General features: G+C 44.0%; 1 protein-coding gene across 1 annotated transcript; it reads right to left on the bottom strand.

Annotated features, from left to right (window-relative positions):
- Positions 1-7,340: 7,340 nt before the first annotated feature.
- LOC119626318 (aldo-keto reductase family 1 member B10-like) lies at positions 7,341-20,933 on the bottom strand. Its single transcript, XM_073009347.1, has 10 exons — positions 20,410-20,933; positions 17,600-17,767; positions 16,394-16,510; positions 15,332-15,409; positions 11,661-11,783; positions 11,271-11,377; positions 10,758-10,839; positions 10,144-10,227; positions 9,415-9,497; positions 7,341-7,705 (listed from the first exon to the last, which is right to left on the bottom strand). The coding sequence occupies exons 1-10, from the start codon at positions 20,473-20,475 to the stop codon at positions 7,663-7,665; spliced, it is 951 nt and encodes a 316-aa protein (XP_072865448.1). The 5' UTR covers positions 20,476-20,933; the 3' UTR covers positions 7,341-7,662.
- Between the last annotated feature and the right edge of the window lie 118 nt (positions 20,934-21,051).

The following is a 21,051-nucleotide window of genomic DNA, read 5'->3' as shown; positions in this document are numbered from 1 at the left end:
CAAAGGAGAATGTTCGAGCCCCAAAGTTGGGCCCTAGAACTGTTAGGAATAATGCTCAAAATCTTAAGGAAATTGAACACTTGAACAAAGGATTCCTAGCAAAGCAATTTTACTTCTGCGCCGAGGGGTGCCTCCTTGGCCAGTCGCCATGAGAGCACACATGAACAAAAGGGCAGGAGAGCCTTTATTTCTGACGCAAGTACTGGCCCTGTATCCTTTCTCCGTTGGCCAGGGTCGGGTCGTACAATCTAAACTAATCCCGGTTGGCTAAACATCTGATTTTTTAAGATAAGGTGGGCATGTAAAAAAAAAGCAGAGAATAAACGGGAAGGAGTGTCTCTAATGATCTCAAAAGTTAGTCCTCCTTCCAAATAAGGAATGGAATGTGAGCTGCTACTGATAACGCCTGGTACTGTGGCGTGCCTGGGCATCTAACAAAGGCAAAAAGGAAAAAAGGAAAAAAAGGAAAAACGGTGGAGGGGTTACTATGAATTAGAGAATAAAAGATTGATCACATTATTTGAAGAGAAACCTCATCATATCCCACACAACCATCCATCCATCCACCATTCATCCAACCCCAATCCATGTATCCTTCTACCCATCCTTTCTTCTATTCAACCTTCCATCCATCCTTCCATCCTTCCTTCCCTTTTTCCATCCATCCATCCATGCCTCCCTCCCTCCATCCATCCATTCATCCATCCATGTTCCATACATTCCATCTATCCATTTATTCACCAGATATCATTGAGGCAGGGGAATATAATAATTAACAAAACGCAGAAATCCTTTCTCTCGTAGAGCTTACATTCTAGTGGGTAGAAGCAGGGTAAGCAAGCAAACAGCAAATATATAAAATATATAACATATGGATAAACAAATGCTATGGAGAAGAAGAAAACACAGAAGGGCAAGAGGAAATATCAGAGGAGATGGATTAATTTTAAATAGAATGATTAAGAAGGGTGTCTCTGAGAAGATGATAAATCAACAAGGAAATTAAAAATACAAGTCAGAGAATTATTCTAATACCTGAGGGCAGAGCATCCCGGGCAGGAAGAATAGCAAGGGCAAAACCCTGAGGCACAATTACCTCTCCTGTGTAATTTTTCAGTAATGGTCAAGGTCCTCTTGGTCCCACCAACTCTCCCTAACTTATTTGGAGCCTGACATTTTTGAACCAATAAAAGTGCTGGAAGGCAACACTTTAAGATTTTAAGGGTGCAAAACTTTCATGAAGTTTCTGGGAAAACACTGACAACAAATGAGGAAAAACAAATGAATTAGAATTTAAAATTAAATGTAATCAAATTCCATTGCATTGTACATTCAGAATACGTATTTTCGAAAATCGAAAGACTTGTTAAATGAGAATAATTTGAAATAAAATGTCTTTTTCATTTGGTTTTCCCAGTGGATGTTTTGCCAAAACTTTGTTTTGGGCATCTTAGATTTCTCTTACTGACATGAATAAGCTCTATTGATTATAAGAAAATTGCCAAATGGTTTGTCCGTCTGTTTATTTCCTATTTTTTGTTTGTTTGTTTGTTTTTGTTTTGAGATGGAGTTTCACTCTGTCACCCAGGCAGGAGTGCAGTGGCACAATTTTCGGCTAACTGCAACCTTCGCCTCCTGGGTTCAAGCGTTTCTTGTGCCTCAGCCTCCTGAATGGGAATACAGGGGTGTGCCACCATTCCTAGATCAGTTCTGTAGTTTTTTTAGAGACCAGGTTTTGCCATCATGGCCAGGGTCCACCATGATGACCTCAAATGATCCACCCTCCTCAACCTCCCAAAGTGTTGGGATTACAGGCGTGAGCCACTGCCGCTGGCATATTTTTGCATAATTGTCTGTTCAGAGTTTACATTGCTTATAGTCTTGCACGCTCATTAAAGCAAAAAAAAAAAAAAAACCTACCTCCAACAATCTTCACTCTTCAGGGTTCTTTCAAATTTTACTGAAAAATATTTTCTACAGAAACCTCTTTCATCTGTACATTCTTACCTATAATGTACAGTTAAAATCACAATAATGCAATAAGTAGGCTCCACATTTTTAAAATAATATTTCATATAGCAACAGTCTCATTATGTTGCCCAGGCTAGTCTCGAATTCCGGGCCTCAAGCGATCCTCCTGCCTCAGCCTCCCAAAGTGCTGGGATTACAGGTGTGAACCACCAGTCCCAGCTGGGTCCAAATTTTTAATCATATAAAATGCAGCATTGTTGCAAGGTTTTTGAAATGACTGGAGCAGCCCTGGACAGTCAGGCTTTACGGGGTCTGACTGGGAGATCCAAATCCCTTTAGGTCCCAGTTATAGTTTGGCATCATCTGGCCAGCATTTGCCAGATCTCACTTCAATACAACAGGGGAAGTCTAGCCCTCTGGACTACCTGGGGCCGGCAGGACAGTCACAGTGATTCCACAATCTCCATGGTAGTTGCTACCCATCTTTCTAGCCCTCTCGTAGACAATGAGTGGAGAGAATACTTGAAACATAAGAGCCTCACTCCTTGCCTCCCTACTTCCCACGACAAGCTCCCTTCCTTTTCCACACCGACCTTACCATCTGCCTCACTGTGGTTACGCCCCTTCCTTTCTCTTCATAAGGCAAGTTCCCTACATTATCATAAGAGTTATTTAACACACATCAGTAGTGTATACCTTAGATTCTCTCCCCATAATGGTGGTTTTGGTTTAGTTGTAGAGGATGGTGGCTTTATTTCTGACCAACTGGTACAAAATAGTGAACAAATTTTAGGATGGATGCCTTGTATTTATTACAGTTGTGACATTGAGGACCATGAGACCTGCAAGGTTCTCATTACTCGAGATATAAATACTGAAAATATAATCAGATAACTTGCTGGTGAGGTGGTGCATGCCTGTGATCCCATCACTTTGGAAGGCAAAGGCGGGAGGATCACTTGAGGCCAGGAGTTCAAGACCAGCCTGGGGAACATAGCAACATCACAAGATGATGTCTCTACAAAAAGTCATTAGCAGGAGGTCGTGGCCTGTGCCTGTACTCTGAGCTACTCATGGCGCTAAGGCAGGAGAACTATTTGAGCCCAGGAATTGAAGGTTGCAGTGAGCTGTAATCATGCCACGGCACTCCACTCCAGCCTGGGCAACAGAGCAAGACTCGTTCTCTACAAAGACAGAGAACAGAATAACTAAGAAGTTGCGTTTTGAAACACGGCATTTCTCCACATTAGCTTTTCAAATTTACCTCTGTTTGGTTAAATTCAAGTGAAACAAAGGAACAAAAAAATGCCACATAATAGAAACCCAATCATTTTCTCCTATAACCTAAACTTTTTATCAAGTAAGTCATAATCACAGTCACATGAAGAAGAAAATTTTCACCAAATGCTCACTAAGGAGATATCACTGGGCTCTGGGTTGAAATTGCTTCCTGTGTATCAATTGTATACATTTTATATACTTTTTAAAAATTATACTTTAAGTTCTAGAGTACATGTGCACAAGGTGCAGGTTTGTTACATATGTATACATGTGCCATGTTGGTGTGCTGCACCCATTAACTCATCATTTACATTAGGTATATCTCCTAATGCTATCCCTACCCCTTCCCCCTCCCCCCACAATAGGACCCGGTGTGTGATGTTCCCCTTCCTGTGTCCAAGTGATCTCATTCTTCAATTCCCACCTATGAGTGAGAACATGCGGTATTTGGTTTTCTGTTCTTTGCGATAGTTTGCTGAGAATGATGGTTTCCAGCTGCATGCTTGTCCCTACAAAGGACACAAACTCATCCTTTTTTATGGCTGCATAGTATCCCATGATGTATATGTGCCACATTTTCTTAATCCAGTCTATCACTGATGGACATTTGGGTTGGTTCCAAGTCTTTGCTATTGTGAACAGTGCTGCAATAAACATACATGTGCATGTGTCTTTATAGCAGCATGACTTATAATCCTTTGGGTATATACCCAGTAATGGGATGGCTGGGTCAAATGGTATTTCTAGTTCTAGACCCTTGAGGAATTGCCACACTGTTTTCCACAATGGTTGAACTAGTTTACAGTCCTACCAACAGTGTAAAAGTGTTCCTGTTTCTCCACATCCTCTCCAGCACCTGTTGTTTCCTGATTTTTTAATGATTGCCATTCTAACTGGTGTGAGATGGTATCTCATTGTGGTTTTGATTTGCATTTCTCTGATGACCAGTGATGATGAGCATTTTTTTCATGTGTCTGTTGGCTGTATGAATGTCTTCTTTTGAGAAGTGTCTGTTCATATCCTTTGTCCACTTTTGGATAGGGTTGTTTGTTTTTTTCTTGTAAATTTGATTGAGGTCTTTAAAGGTTCTGGATATTAGCCTTTTGTCAGATCAGTAGATTGCAAAAATTTTCTCCCATTCTGTAGGTTGTCTGTTCATTCTGATGGTAGTTTCTTTTGCTGTGCAGAAGCTCTTTAGTTTAATTAGATGCCATTTGTCAATTTTGGCTTTTGTTGCCATTGCTTTTGGTGTTTTAGACATGAAGTCCTTGGCCATGCCTATGTCCTGAATGGTATTACCTAGGTATTCTTCTAGAGTTTTTATGGTTTTAGGTCTAACGTTTAAGTCTCTAATCCATCTTGAATTAATTTTTGTATAAGGAGTAAGGAAAAGATCCAGTTTCAGCTTTCTACTTATGGCTAGCCAACTTTCCCAGCACCATTTATTAAATAGGGAATCCTTTCCCCATTTCTTGCTTTTGTCAGATTTGTCAAAGATCAGATGGCTGTGGATTTGTGGTATTATTTCTGAGGGCTCTGTTCTGCTCCGTTGGTCTATATCTCTGTTTTGGTACCAGTACCATGCTCTTTTGGTTACTGTAGCCTTGTAGTTTAGTTTGAAGTCAGGTAGCCTGATGCTTCCAGCTTTGTTCTTTTGGCTTAGGATTGTCTTGCCAATGTGGGATCTTTTTTGGTTCCATATGAACTTTAAAGCAGTTTTTTCCAATTCTGTGAAGAAAGTCATTGGTAGCTTAATGGGGGTGGCATTGAATCTATAAATTACCTTGGGCAGTATGGCCATTTTCACAATGTTCATTCTTCCTATCCATGAGCATGGTATGTTCTTCCATTTGTTTGTGTCCTCTTTTATTTCACTGAGCAGTGGTTTGTAGTTCTCCTTGAAGAAGTCCTTTACATCCCTTGTAAGTTGGATTCCTAGATATTTTATTCTCTTTGAAGCTATTGTGAATGGGAGTTCATTTGTGATTTGGCCCTCTGTTTGTCTGTTACTGGTGTATAAGAATGCTTGTGATTTTTGCACATTGATTTTGTATCCTGAGACTTTGCTGAAGTTGCTTATCAGCTTAAGGAGATTTTGGGCTGAGACAGTGGGGTTTTCTAAATATACAATCATGTCATCTGCAAACAGGGACAATTTGACTTCTTCTTTTCCTAAGTGAATACCCTTGATTTCTTTCTCTTGCCTGATTGCCCTAGCCAGAACTTCCAACACTATTTTGAATAGGAGTGGTGAGAGAGGGCATCCCTGCCTTGTGCCAGTTTTCAAAGGGAATGCTTCCAGTTTTTGCCCATTCAGCATGATATTGGCTGTGGGTTTGTCATAAATAGCTCTTATTATTTTGAGATACGTTCCATCAATACCAAATTTATTGAGAGTTTTTAGCATGAAGGGTTGTTGAATTTTGTCAAACGCCTTTTCTGCATCTATTGAGATAATCATGTGTTTTTTGTCTTTGGTTCTGTTTGTATGCTGGATTACGTTACCAACTGTCCAACACAACCCAGTGAGATGAACCCAGTACCTCAGTTGAAAATGCAGAATCACTCGTATTCTCTGTCACTCACGCTGGGAGCTGGAGGCTGGAGCTGTTCCTATTCAGCCATCATGGGTGTGCCTCCATATACATTTTAAAAGCACCCCGTCTATGACATTGTGTATGGATGTGAACATATATACTAAAAATACAAAAATGTGGATGGGAAGTATACCAGGCAAAGGTCTAGCCAGGAGAGAAGAAACTGCTAAGATTTTTAAATATTGGATGTTTGATTCAAATCATTGGTTATAATTCGTGATCAGTTACATGTGATGGAATAGCTGGGCTATGGAAAGGAGATGAGGCAACTCAGTTTAGCAGCAGCAGGAAGAGATCCTCGCTCCTAAGGAAGAAGGACAAAGAAAGGGTGCTGCTCCCTCAACCCAGAAGCTTTGTCTGGTAGGAGATAGAATCAAGGTGGAGGCTGCCTGGAAAAAGCTGGGCCTACAGAGGAATGTACTTTCTACTGGAGATGCCACTCAAGGTCAAGAGACAGAGAGAGAGGGAGAGAGAAATCCTGGCTCTTCCCTTCTCCAGCCCTTCAAGGTCCTAACAGTACCTCTCACTGAGCAAACCCAGGGGAAGTCATAACATAGCAAGGAAGCCTGGGAATGTAGGTGTACCCCTCAGCCCCAATCAGAGGGTGAGGGGACTCACCAATTTAGGATAGGCATTTGCCTCTGGAGAGGTAGTCAGGGGAATGTGCACAAAGTGGTCCTTGACTATATTGGTAACCCCTAATTTCTTTAAATTTTTTTTAAAGGTTTGGAGACAATATGGCAAAATGTTAGCATTTGTTTTTTGTTTTTTGTTTTGAGACAGAATCTCTCTCTGTCACCCAGGCTGGAGTGCAGTGGTGCAAGTCTAGCTCACTGCAAACTCCACCTCCTGGATTCAAGCGACCCTCCCACTTCAGCCTCTCTAGTAGACTAAGGGTGGGACTAAGGTGCACACCACTATACCCAGCTAACACTTGTTAACATTATAATGTCGGTGACCAGAAGCTCATTACTTTATTTTCTATACATTTCTATATAGTTGGAATATTTCATAAGAAGCGATTATTATAGGACAAACAGAAATGTTCCATATTAATGGCAACAGTAAGCATCCTTATTGTATTTCCACCCTACTTCCCAAGGAAATGCCACATCTCTCTCAGTGAGCAGTAGCATCTTTGTGGAGTTTGCAGGCTGTGCCATTGACTCTTTGGCATGATGGTGTATTGAAGAAAAGGTGAGAGAGCAAGACAGGGAATGAGTGGAGACAGGCAAGGAGGAAAGGTGGCAGGAAAAGACTCAGGAGGAAGAGGATGACCATCGATCGCTGTGAGCTCTCCCAGAGCCTGCCTGCCTTTGAAACTTGGTTCAGTCACTTATAACCTGGGTGGCCTTAACAAGTTCCTCCTCTCTCTCTCTTAATATATTAAGACTACCTACATCAGAGGGGTTATTTTAAGGATTCAGTGACTTCCCCCACAGGAAAATATTTCACGTTGTGTGGGAACATAGTCCACTCTCAATCCATCTTGGTTAACATCATTATTGTTTATTATTGATTTTTACATCCTTAGTGTTGGCAGAGTTTCTTGTGCTTAACAAACATTTGTTCAGATCAGAGAAGAGGAAAAAATTGTCATCTGCTTATTCAAGCCATGTTTTCCTGTGATATTCTGATCCTAGTTGCACTTACAGAAATACATGTCTAAAACAGCACCTCGATTCTGGTCTACAGCAGGACGAAGTTCACTGTGATCTCAGATAAGCTTGGCTAAAATAGGACGTAAGTGGAGGTAGTCACACTTCAGCGAAGAAGGAGAATCCCCTGTGTAATGTCACCAGGAGATTCAACCTCAATATTCTGCATCGAAGGGATAGTCCTCCAAATGAGAGGATCTGCAGAAACAAAAAGAGAGAGAAACTCTGTTCCATCAAAGCAACAGATCTGGTTGAGAAGGTATTCTTCTCTGGTGGACTCTATGGTATCTGTGCTCTCTCAGCCTCCTCCCTGCAAGAACACAAGAAGGGTGCTCACACCTTGACCTTCCCTCACACTGATATGAGGGCTTTGCTAGGAAGGAGGACAGACAGTGACCAGGGCATGGGAAACAACTCGGAATGACAACTCATGGTAAGCCTGGTGTCAGGTGAGGCAACTGACAAGTCTTGTCCCAATCCACTGTCACAACATCATGAGCTAGGAAACAACAGCAGAATCGACAGCTTGGGGATTGTTATGAGTATTAAATGAGATAATAGCACCGGCAGAGGGCTCAGGACCCTGGCACATTCTCAGCTAAGGTTCAATGGATGTTAGCTGCGATTAATATTATCATCTACTTTATAGGTAAAGAAACCAACTAGTTAAAACTAGGAAATTTACCCAATGTCACACAGCTAAGAAACCAGTGTTAGAGTTGGATCTGAGGCCAGGTGGACTTACTCCTGACCACCAACCCATTGCCTCCACCAGAAATGATGTTCATTGGAAGGTCAGCGGTTCAGTTTGGGGGCGAGTCCCATTTTATGTTCACCCTTCCTTTTTACCCTAAGCAGCTGCTACTTTGTTAAGCACTGATAAAAATAAGCCATTATAAGATGAGGAAAGGCTGCTGTGATACTAAGAGTGGACAGGATAGATATGGAATATCATGACATGAAAGCTACACTTGAGATACTGAAACCATTTTTAAAGGCTGAAAAATCATTTTGGCTATAGAAACATTGGAAGAAATTCAAATTGGCATTGAATTGCAGACCTCGCAGTAATAAATGCAAGTCAACTCTCTTTGATATATTTAATTAGATACATTAATCAGAAAGTATTGATTGTAAAGAGATGATTTAGGATTCCCACCTAGCCAGAGTGAAAACTTTCTTTCAACCACATATCTGAGATTTAAAGTAAAGTTACCACCACCTCCTTTAAGAGGCATTTGGAGATTATTTAATCCAGCCTCCCTGGCCTTCTTCCTTGAATGCTCTAAACACAATCCCAACTCAGGGCCTTGGCACCTGCTGTTTTCAATGCCAAGAATGCTCTTCCCCCAAATATGCATCTGGCATATCCCTCACAGCAAAGCCTCCTTTGACCCACCCCGTATAAACGATCCGTCCCACTACCACCCACCACTTCCTATCCACTTTGCCCTACTTTATTTTTCTGTCTAGCATTTGTTACTATCTGAGACATATATTTTTATTTGATTTATTTCTTTTCTGTCTTCTTCCCTCCCTCCCTAAGTACGTGGAGGCAGCAGCTTTGCATAGTATGATAACCCAAGCACCTAGAAGATGCCTGGCCCATAGAGGACCACTAGATATTTATTGAATGCAGGAATAAATGAATGCTCGCCTCCTGCCTATTCACAACACACCTTCTGTTACAATTCTCGCTCTACATCCAGAAGTTCAGACAATGAGCAGCAATTAGAGATGTGTCCATCACAGTGATTCCCAGGCACCCCAATTTTAGTTTCAGAACTGCCCCAAAATTGTATTTGAAGACACAAGTAGTCCCAGCAGCCTTCTAATTCTTCCAACTAACCCTCTACCAGTTTAGAAAAACTCCTGGCAATGCTCCTAGTTAATTCCATGCCACTTACTGCAACACGTTACAGGCCCTCCAGTTTCTGTTGAAGCTGAGGATGGTTGCCATCTCCTTATCACTCAATTTAAAGTCAAAGACCTGGAAAGATAGGAGTTCCAGTACATCATCAGTAAGGCCGTTACTGCTGTGACTGGAGACTGCTGCTTATTCTAGCAGGGAGTTCTAGCAGCACAAACAGGTCAGTGGTGTTTTTCCCATTATATCCACGGGGTATAAATTTTTCTCTAAATTAAGTCCTACACAAAGACCGCAGTATTTGTAGTGCTTAGTGTTCCGGGCGAGGGAGACCAGGTTCATAGGCACTAAGCCCCAGGTGTGCACAGGCCCTGTGCTCCATGATGCGCCCTTCTAGAAGACAGTTCTCCAAGAACAGTTCACACCTCCTCTGCTGCCGGAAGATGAGCAGGGAGGACAGGACTGTCTGCTCATGTGGTGGCCCAGGGCTTAGCTGCTCAAGGGCAACTGAGGGTCTTCTCAGTGGTGTGAGGCACAGCTGTGCTCACACCTGACGGGGCTTCACCAGGCACTGCCCCAGCATGTCTTAAGCCCATGGGTCATTCATCTCAGGTATACTGAGCCTAGATCCCTGGGCTGGAAAATGATAGGGTGGTGGGAACGGAGGGGGCCAAAGACAGTGCAGGAATGAGCTGAGAATCCTGGTGAGAGGGTCTGCCTCTGCCCCACCCCATGGAGAAGTGCCAGGGCCGACCAGCCAGGATCTTACCTGAATGTTCTCAACAATGCGTGCTGGTGTCACAGACTTGGGGATCACAATCACATTCCTCTGGATGTGGAAACGGATCAGAACCTGTGCGGAAAGGGGACATCATGTTTCCACTCAGCTACAAGGACCCCTCCTTTTATGGAAAGGAAGAATAAAACATCTCTTCAGCTCACTGTGGCTTCAGGTACAATCGCTGATACTGACTGAGCCCTTCCCAGCTATTAGACTTGTGCCAGCCCCCCGCCTCATTCTCTCCCTTCACCTTAGGGACAACCCTGTGATCTTTATTTTTTAGGAATAAAGAAAGCAGTTTGCGTCATAAGGCTGATCAGAAGTAGAGTTGGCATCTGCACCTATATCCCTAGACTCCAAAGCCTTGCTTTGCGACTTGGCTGTAGGGCTTAACAGGAAGCTGTGAGGCAGAAGCTATCTTTGTTTCAGTGACAGCTCTTGTGTTTCCTGGAGGTTCCAACAGACTTCGAAGGAAACACTATAGATGGCTTCAGCTCCTGTGTTCTTCCCCTTTAAGGAGTTAGTTGAGGACAATACAAGAAATGAAACATGAGACTGGAAAAAAGAGTTGCTGGATAACAAGAAAAATAAAAACATGGTACCTGGGCTGTGGTTTTCTTGTGCTTTGCAGCAATCTCCTTAATCTTGGGATCCTCCAGCAGGGAAGGGTCCTCTGGCTTGGCCCTAGAGGCAGAAAGATGCTGATGTGAACAATCTCCATGACTACCATGTAGAGATGGACACCACTCCAATGAGGGTCTCAAGACTGATCATCAGAGCCTCTCCATCTGGGAGAGAGGCAGGAGGACCTGGAAGCTTGGGTCCTTCCCCCGGGCTCTGAAGCCTCAGCGTTTTGCAAAGACTGGTTCATCCTTGGGGGGCTGAACTGGAAATATTCCCAGAGGGTCAAACACGTCGCCCATGTTTTTGTTGTTGCTGTTGTTGCTTTTCAATTCTCATTTGTTCCCACTGTCATCCCATTTGGTTGTACTAAACGCATTACCTTACACATGTTTTTCTTTAGAGTGACTTATGGTCTCATACCAATATTTACCAAATATAAACTAATGTTTTTAAGATTATCAAGAGAAGGATCCACTGCTTGGAAGCCTCACCAAGGTCTATCCGGAGAGCCCAGGGGGCTGTAGGCCGTAACGGTGATGCCCTTGGAGTGGCAGTACTGGATCAGTTTCTCCTGCGTGAGGTATGGGTGACACTCAACCTGCAACAGCAAATAATCCTCATCACGGGGAAAGCTGGCTGGCTTTTTGAGTTGTTCATAGGGAGTTCTACACAGACACCCAAAGACCATCAAGCAAAGGCCAAACACCTACCCACTGAGATTCTTGATAACACACCCATGAGGTCAGCCTGACAACTCCCGCAAGTGTCCTGATCACTGACCCCTCGGGTGAGACTCAGGGCATAGCATTGAACGTTCCTCCAAATCTTTAAGAAGTAATAGGGCAAGACCTTTATTTACCCTTATACTAAACAGAATTTACCTGGTTAGTCACTGGTTTATATTTCAGTCCAGGTTTGTTCAAGAGCTTCTCAATCTGGAAGTGGTTGAAATTGGAGATGCCAAGGGCTTTCACCAGCCCCTCATCCACCAGCTCCTCCATGGCCTGTCATAGAAAGGAAAACCTTTTGGGCAGCCCCAGAGGGACTACAGGGACCCTGGCTTGCCTTAGTCGTCCCTGGGGCAGAAATTGCTAAAGGATTCATCACAACAGGGTTAGCCGAAGCATTCACAGGAAATTTCAGTCCAGGGCCTGGGTGCCCATCAGTGAATGTTCCAGTCCTACTGCCCCTCCCCAGCCCAAGAAAAACTAGGAGTAACAGGTAAAGATTTATATTCTTGCCACTCTCACCTTACACAAAAAGAAACACACTCAAAATTGTACTTCTGTACACAGGGGAAATATGAAAGTTTTGTAATGCAAAAAATAAATAAATAAATAAAAAATGAACATTTGCAAGCTTATGAGATGATTTTATTTTTAATGAATCCAAATGACAGCGGGTAGCTACTGCTGTGTGCCTTGTACACCCAAACCTGGGCAAGCTGTGTTAGTCAGGAAGAGGCTGCAGCATGTGGAGAAGCCTCACTAGTGGGTCCTGAGTCACCTTCTCCCACACCAACCGTGCCTGGGTTTGCAGGAAGGTCATGCATATAGATTATGCCCTGGCAGGGGCACCTGGGCAAGGAGTTGTGTGGGGCTGAAACCTGATCCACCATCTGCATATGCAGCCATGCTTCCCGATACACAAACTACAGGGACCCCCAAGGAAGGGAATCTTTGTATAACTTTTAGTCTATATTGGGCATTTTCCAAACTTGCCCAAAGATATCATATATGTTAGCAGCAGCCTCCAATGCAACATGTATTTATTAGCCATCTATTACATATTCCAGAAGTTGTCAGGATGTAAAAGTATACAATGTGCTTCCTTTTGTGGGATTCTTATATTTCAGTTAAAATGCTAGGGTTCCCTTCTGTGGAACCATCAACCATGATACTGAGGCTGCCTCAGATAACATGACCGTGGCATAGACAGAGTCAGAAAGGGCAGAGAAGGAAGAGATTCACACAGCCTGCAGCTGTCAGGGCAGACCTTCAGGTAGAGTTTAAAGTATGCCTCAAAAAAAAAAAAAAAAGAGAGAGAGAGAAAAGAAGGGAAAAACATGAACCTATGAGACAGGAAGGCAATAGCAAAGCTCAGAGGCAGGGTTGAACATGACATGTTGAAGGGAACTCTTTATCCAGCCCTTCTCAACTTTGGCTGCAACTTGGAATCACCAGGGAAGTTTAAAAACTACCGGTGGATGCAGTGGCTTATGACTGTAATCTCAGCACTTTGGGACAGGATTGGAACAGGGGGTTTGGACCTGGGTTTCAGCAACCTAGGGTAAGTTTTTAACTCTTGTAGGCCTTAGTATTCTCTTCTTAAAAAAAGTCTTATAATACATACTAATAACATATATCTTTCTGATACACATTATCAGAGGCTGAGACAGGAGGATTGCTTGAGGCCAGGTGTTCGAGACCATCCTGGGCAACATAGCAAGACTCTGTCTCTACTAGAAATTTTATTTGAATTAGCTGGATGTGGTGGCATGTGCCTCTGATCCCAGCTACTTGGGGGGTTGCTTGAGCCCAGGAGTCCGAGGCTGCACTGAGCTATAATCTTGCCATTATACCACAGCCTGGGCAACAGAACAAGACTCTGTCTAAATTAAAAAAAAAAAAAAAAAAAGTAATATCGGTGGCTGGATTTCACCCCCCAGAGTTTCTTACAGATTTTATCTGTGTTGTAGCCTAGATATTGGGATTTGTAAACTCCTCAGGTGATTCTAATGCTCAGCCGACATTGAGAACCACTAGCGTAGACGAAGTTATTCAATTGGGTAGTAGAGTTTAAAAGCTATGAAATCATAAGGTTCCTCAAAACTTCCGATTGAGCAATTAGATAATTTAAAAGCTATTGTACATCATAGGTCAGGTTAGTTTGCCTGTCTTTGAGCTTGACTGCTTTATACTTTTTCCTCCCATCTGCTTCAGGGTGGTCAATGAGGTTTCTACTGAACTGGCTGTGGGTCTACAGAAACATCCAGCGCTTTCATATTCAAGCCTGCTCGTTTCAAATCAGAGCCTCTGACCTTGATCACTGATATCTTTTCATACCTTTCAAATGTTTTATTGAACAGTCATTCTCGTATTCATTCAGAAAACATAGCACTGTGAGAAGCAGGATACACTTACATACTTGACATACTTAATATCATCATACGATCTAAGGCCAAAAAACTGATCAAATGTAATGCAAACTGCCAGGTGCGGTGGCTCACACCTGTAATCTGAGCACTTTGGGAAGCTGAGATGGGTGGATCCCCTGAGGTCAGGAGTTCGAGACCAGTCTGGCTAAAATGGTGAATCCCTATCTCTACTAAAAATATAAAAGTTAGCTGAGCACGGTGGTACACACGTGTAGTCCCAGCTACTCAGGAGGCTAAGGCAGGAGAATGGCTTTAACTCGAGAGAGGGATGTTGCAGTGAGCCAAGATGAAGCCACTGCACTCCAGCCTGGGCGACAAAGTGAGACTCTGTCTTTAAAAAAGAATGCTGTGTTTTTTAATGTTTTTGAACCACAATACACAGAAAAAGCTACATTTAATTGAATCATGTCAATTCTAAGCATTTCAGAAAGGTGAGGCTTAATATATTTTCCCTTGTAAAACACAATACAAACTCGCAACTACATGTACCCCTACACAGACAGTTGCCAAGATAACATCATTAACTCTTGAGTCATATGCCACTGATCATTTATAACTCATTCCTCCACTTCGTTCTCTACTAGCATTTGCAAAAGGACAGAATGGTATAATAAAAAATGATCAGAAAAAACACTGATCCCTTAATTCACTTTGAATGTGAATGATGTGAAACAGGTCATGATGTGATCTGGGAAGCAGGGCACTCAGGATCCCTGATTTCTGGATGTGTGTTCACTGCCTGCCAAGCACCACGCTAATGGTTTGGGTGGTTGGACTTGTGATTCAGATGAGTCTGGGTCCAATCCCAGCTCTGCCACACACATTGTGACATGACCTGCGAAAGTCACCAATCAATCTAGGCTTCAAATGTCATTATTTATAAAGGGGGATGTTAACCCTGCCTTATAGGTTTAGATAATTAAATGGCTACTGTGACGAATATTCCTGGCATGTAAACCATCTGAATCTTTATCACACCCTCAAAAATACATAGCAGTAGTATGTGTTATAAGACTTCTTTTTTAAGAAGAGAAAACTGAGCCCTAAAAGAGCTACAAAACTGACCCTAGGTTACTCAGCTGTTATGAGCAAACTCAGGCCCAAACCTCCTGTTCCAAATGGCTCGCCCTGGTTTGAGAACAGCATGTGTATTCCCCAAAGTGGGGTACATGGTATTTTCAGTCTTATTTGAAGACTCAGTTCTAGACTTGAAATCTAAATAGTATCCGATGCACCCAAAAGCCAAAGGTGATGAGGAAGATATTAGAAGAGCTGGAGAATCACAATGATGAAATTACAAAGCTTCAGGCACACGGCCTCTTTCATATCAACGGGAAGTCTCATGGATAACTGAAGATTTCTCTCCCAGCACACTTACAGGAAGGTGGAACCTACCTCCCAGGCATCCAAGAATGTTGCTTTTCCACCGATGGCATTACCTTTATCATCTTTGGGGAAAAAGTCATCCCCAGACTGTAAATACAGAATGAAAAGTTTACTGGAATCTGCATCAGGACACTTGGTTCTTTAAACAAGGTTTCAGGGTCCTGACTCTTGCTAAGTACCACATGTGCATACCAGTTTTTCAGACTCTGCAGTACATACTACAAGAATGTGAGTTTAAATAAAATCTCTATATCTACTATAGCATATTAATCCATATATTTTAGAAACCACTGGATTGACGTTCAGATCTGCTGTTAGTACATTCCAGAAGCCAACGTTATCACCATGGACATTCACCTCATACACCTAGATTCTGTGTACACCCAAGGGCAAACTTTCATTTCAGTATCACTGGATAAGGATGAGATCTCCAGGGTGTGGTTTTCTGGGGAAGATATTGGCCAGATCTATCCTTGCAACCTCTAGAAGAGACATGGAATAAGGGATGGCAGGCCATCAGCACTCCCGCTGGTCAGGAGGGGAGAGAGCTGGAAATTTGTCTCTCCCACCCCTCAGGAGCAGGTAGAGCAGAGCCCCAGGCAATGGGAGCCGCGATGACTACTGGCTTCCTTCCAGCATCACCGCACTTGGGCTTTTCTCCAAGATGCCACTCCTGGGGTGTGCTTTGCTTAATAAGATAACTAGGCCCTGGAATATAGTTATGCAAGTGTAATCCAAGGGATTTCCTGGGAGGGCAACTCTGGGGCACGAAATCAAGACAAAGGTGATAGGGCAGTTGCAGCTTGTCTGGGCTGCCAGAAATCATGGCTTCTCTCAGACATAACTGCAAGAAAACACAGGCATGTGGCCACCTCAGCAGCACACACGGCCTCAGCCTCCCTTCCACGCCAGCGTCTTTCTGCTCCAAGGTCTCTTCCTGACCACCTGACACTCCCAATTATGAAGTGCAAGGTCTCCTGCTCCAGTCCACACCACCCCTAGCCCTGGTGCAGCTACTATTTTCTGACAGCTGCTCAGAAACTAGAGGCTGAGAAAGGGAGTCACTCAAACCTTGAATCCCTGTGGCCAGTGAATAAGATAGAGGTCCAGATAGCTCAGCTTCAGGTCCTTGAGGGTCTTCTCAAAGGCTTTCCTCACAAGGGGTCTCTCAAAGAAAGTGGTCCACAACTGCAAGAGGGTAGCAATAGGCTGTTAATATTTGGAGAAGGAAGGGCCACGTTATACCCATTGTCCCTGCCTTTGGATGTGCACCCTGATCTAACCTGGCACAGGCCATTTATAACAAAGCTGATTAAGATCCACGACACAGTGTGGAAGACCACCAGGGCTCAGCACGTCAATGACATGTCTTAAGTGTTAAAAGCAATTTACTTTTTCAACTCTCCTAGTACTCTATATGTCTCTCAGATCATTTAAGTAAATGTGGCCACAGATTTGAAATGTGTTTACCTGTCTCAGTCTCGTCCTCAACTGTGGGCTCTCTGAGAGCAGGATTTGTGTATAGCTTTTAAATGTCAAGCATTCCTAGGCCTTCGGGAAAAGATGGTCCTTTATTTGACCTATCTGATAGGTCCCTTATCAAGCCTGTCAGGTCCCAAATGATAACATTATAAGGGCTTTATCCACACTTGGCTGCTACACAGTGGGGTCTATTTGTCCCACCAGATGTATGCAATACCCAAGTACCTAGAAACAGTGCTCTTTCAGCAAGTTGTGTATAATGTAAATTCAGTGATTCTCAACCCCCTCACACCCAACATCCTCTTCTTTTTTATAACATTATGTACCTCACCTTTCAATAGACTTAATGAAGAAAATCATATGTGACAATAGAAAAATGCTCCTACTGTTTCCAAAATGCCCTCTGGCTGAAGCCTCAGGGACATACTCGAATGTCCACAGTGCTGACAGGGAGGCCATACATCAAGCCCTGCCTGCACCCTTGGCCTCTGACTGCCTCTGGGCAGATGGTGGATCCCTCTGATGGGGAACAGGGAGGCCCAGGGCAGCGCAGGGCTCCATGGAGACAGGCCCACTGTGGGAAAACCAACCCGCAGGCAGGTGGTGCAGCAACGACATGTTCAAATATCAATAGCGGCTTGGAGTATGGATAGAATTGTATCCACGGATGTTATCAAGGCAGGGATGAAAAGGGCTACATGTAGAAAAGGCTGACAGAGTTCTCACTGCTGACCCGACCCAGATACTTCTGCCTGCCTTCAAGTGAAGGCCTCCCACCCAATGCGCCATGTGCACCTTGCTGACGATGAACAGGTCCTCCCGCTTCACAGCCTGCTCTTGGATCTTCTCTTGGATGGCTTCCCCCACCTCATGTTCATTCTCATAGACATAGGCACAGTCAATGTGGCGATACCCTGCATCAATGGCCACCTTCACCGCTTCTTTCACTTTGCCGAGAGGAGACTGAAAAGCAAAAGAAAAGCCCATCACACACGTATTATTATTTTTTTTTAAGCGATGGGGCCTTTCCATGTTGCCCAGGCTGGCCTCACACTCCCAGGTTCAAGCAATCCTCCCACCTCCGGAGTAGCTGGAATTACACCACAGTCAGCAACCAACATATTCTCTTATCCCCAGACCACCTTCAATAGGCTGCCCCACATGGCCCAGTTTCTCCAAAGCAAGGCCTCACTGGGGTCTGCTTGGCCAGGGGATATCTGGGAATATACACACTTTAGAAAAGTTTTCAAAAGAAAAGAAGGAAAGTGAATTAATTTTATGATTATCTCCTTATGTCCTGTCCTAGTTAAAGTCAGTTCCCTTTCATCCAGGTTAGTCCTGAAATGTCTTCAGGTGTGTCGGGGAGTGCAGATGGCTCTACTGCAACTTCCTGAAGACCCCGATGAAAGCTTGACTATAAATAACCCAGAGGAATTTTCAGACAATATCCCCAAATGGTAATAATGATCTGGATAATGGTCATTACAGAATCAATCCGGATTCCAATACTTATTGGGTGTGTGGGCCTAAGCAGGTGATTCAATCTCTCTAAACCTTGTCTGCAAAATGGAAAAAAAAATAGCAGCAGCCTCATGAGGCCTTTGTGGTGATGACATGCTGCAATGAATGTTAAGTTAAGCGCATCACCTGACACGCAGTAAGGCTCAGTAGAGGCCGTTCATTATACAAGGATCCTTTCAGAAAAAAAGGAGAAATAGAAAACCTTATAGGAATAGAGTTTGTTTTCCATTCCTATAAGAAGAAAGAGTGAGGGAGGGAGAGTGAGAGAGAGGGAGAGAAAGAAGGGAAGGAAAGAAAAGAAAGGAAAAAAAGAAAAGAAAGGCAATAGAATTATCACATATTTGTTCTAACCTAACCAAGCCAATGATGGGGCAAAAAGCACTTAAAACTTGATCTCTCACGGAATAGTCTTTTAAACCTCTTCTACTGTGAGATAACAAACATTGAAAAGAACATAGAGCATAGATGCACAGCTGCCCTACCACCTGGACAAGAAACCGGCTGCTGCCAGGCATCCAGAAGCACCCCTGTGTCCCCAACTGCTACTCTACACCCTTCTTCACCTCCACTGCTAAGTTCATAATCCTTTAGTCTATCATCTCCACGTGTTGAAGACAGCTCTTTTCATAATTTTTACTTTCAATTCCAAAATTCTGAAACTGTCTGGTGAACTTACCCAGGGTGGGCAGATTCCCTGAAATTCTGGAAGTGATTATTTGTTCCATTTATATAGGATTGAAGCTCTGATTTTGGGCAAATCTTGCTATTCAAGCAAGAGACGCTGTGCATGAATCAAGCTGGAAGTGATCTGTTCGTCCAGATACACCTAGAATGTATCCTGAGAATGACCCAGTGTGGCAACAGAGTGTCCTACCCTCCAGCTCGGTACAAGAGAGGGGAAAAATCAGGGTGCAGAGAAGGAAAGAGCGCCGTAGGCAGAGGACCCCGCAGGGACATTAGCCACAAGGCACAGGAGAGAAGAGGAATTCCAAAGACTGATTCTGATCACTAGTTAGGGTAGTGCTATCATGGATGGAAATGGCAAAGAAGGCAGAGTGAGGTGGTGATGGAACAGTTTCAAACTTAGCCTAAGAGAGGCTCAGGAACCTGCCTCACTGAGTCCTGGATGTGCTTTATAACGTTTTGCCAGCTGACATTAACGCAGCCGGGTGGAGCCCAGGACTCCCAGCCCAGGCTCTCGGCAGCCCCAGCACGTTGTAGATTTCAGTGTGTACAGCAACCACCTGGGGATCTTGTTAAAGTGCAGATGCCCATTAGGTAGCCTGGGGTGGAGTCTGAGACTCTGCGTTTTCTCTCTCTCTCTTTCTCTCTTTCTTTCTTGGATCTCACTCTGTTGCTGAAACTGGAGTGCAGTGGCACCATCACTGCTCACTGCAGCCTTGACCTCTCAGGCTCAACACTCAATCTCCACCTCAGCCTCCCAAGTGGCTCGGACTACAGGTGCATTCCACCATGCCCAGCTAATTTATTTATTTTTTGTAGAAATGGGGTCTTACCATCTTGTCCAGACTGGTCTCCAAGTCCTGGGCTCAAGCAATCCTCCTGTCTGGGTCTCCCAAAGTGCTGGGATTACAGGCATGAGCCACCACACCCGGCCAGTTCTGCATTTCTAACAAGCTCCCAGGTCATATGGATTCTGCTAGCCCAAGTCCCACACCCTGATCTGCAAAGGGATGCCAGGGACTTGGGGCTCTGCATCCTCTCTGCAACCACCCAGCCCACAACAAACCCACAGCCAAGACTCTGGGGAAATGTTGAGCCCAATTAAGTGTCCTAGAGCCAGAGAGAGAAACTGCCCTGGAAAACAATTTTAGGTCCAACAGCTCCTTGAACTTTGATACTTGCTAGAGAAGCTCTCAGCGCTGCTGGGAAAGCCAGCCTTGGAGCTTTACAGCCTGAATCAGCTCTGAGAAAAGAAAGCGACCAGAGTCCCGGCTCCAGGACTGAATCTCGCCTCTCCAAACCCCTGCCCGACCTCCAGGCTTTCCTGGCTGAATGCAGAAAGAGAAAACACCCAAACGCCCCTCCAGAGAAGAAGGCTGTGCAAAGATTTGCATATTTACCTTCCAAGTGCCCAGGCCCACAATGGGCATCTTGGCTTTGGTACTGAGCTCCACAAAGGTGGCCATGGTTGGTGCAGAAATGATTCTGAGTGAGCAGGTAGAAGTCTCACATCCTGCTTTTTGTTGTTGTTTTTGAGACAGTCTTGCTGTGTCGCCGAGGCTAGAGTGCAGTGGTGCAATCTCGGCTCACTGCAATCTCTGTCTCCTCGGTTCAAGCAATTCTCCTGCGTCAGCCTCCCGAGTAGCTGGGATTACAGGCGCCCACTGCGATTTCCAGGTAATTTTTATATTGTTAGTAGAGACAGGCTGGTCTCAAACTCCTGACCTCAGGTGATCCACCCACCTCGGCCTTCCAAAGTGCTGGGATTACAGGCGTGAGCTACCGGCCCGGCTATGTGCTGCTTATGAAGGCTGTTGTTATCTACTGTGGGAGGAGTTGGAGCCTGGCCACAGTAGCTTTCCTGCCTTAAGCAAACAGGAAATCTATTGCATGCTTTTGTGAGATTAAGGACTGTATGAATGAATTATTAATCATCGTAACGTTGTGCAAAGTTCTCTGTTCAGTAACAGTATCATTGGAGTTTCTGCTTGTTCACCATGACTCAACAAATTCAACACCCCCAAAAGTTGGAAAGTAGGCAG

The sequence above is a fragment of the Chlorocebus sabaeus genome, chromosome 21, assembly GCF_047675955.1.
Source record: "Chlorocebus sabaeus isolate Y175 chromosome 21, mChlSab1.0.hap1, whole genome shotgun sequence".
NCBI classification, from domain to species: domain Eukaryota; kingdom Metazoa; phylum Chordata; class Mammalia; order Primates; family Cercopithecidae; genus Chlorocebus; species Chlorocebus sabaeus.
This window is presented reverse-complemented; position numbering and strand designations above follow the sequence as displayed.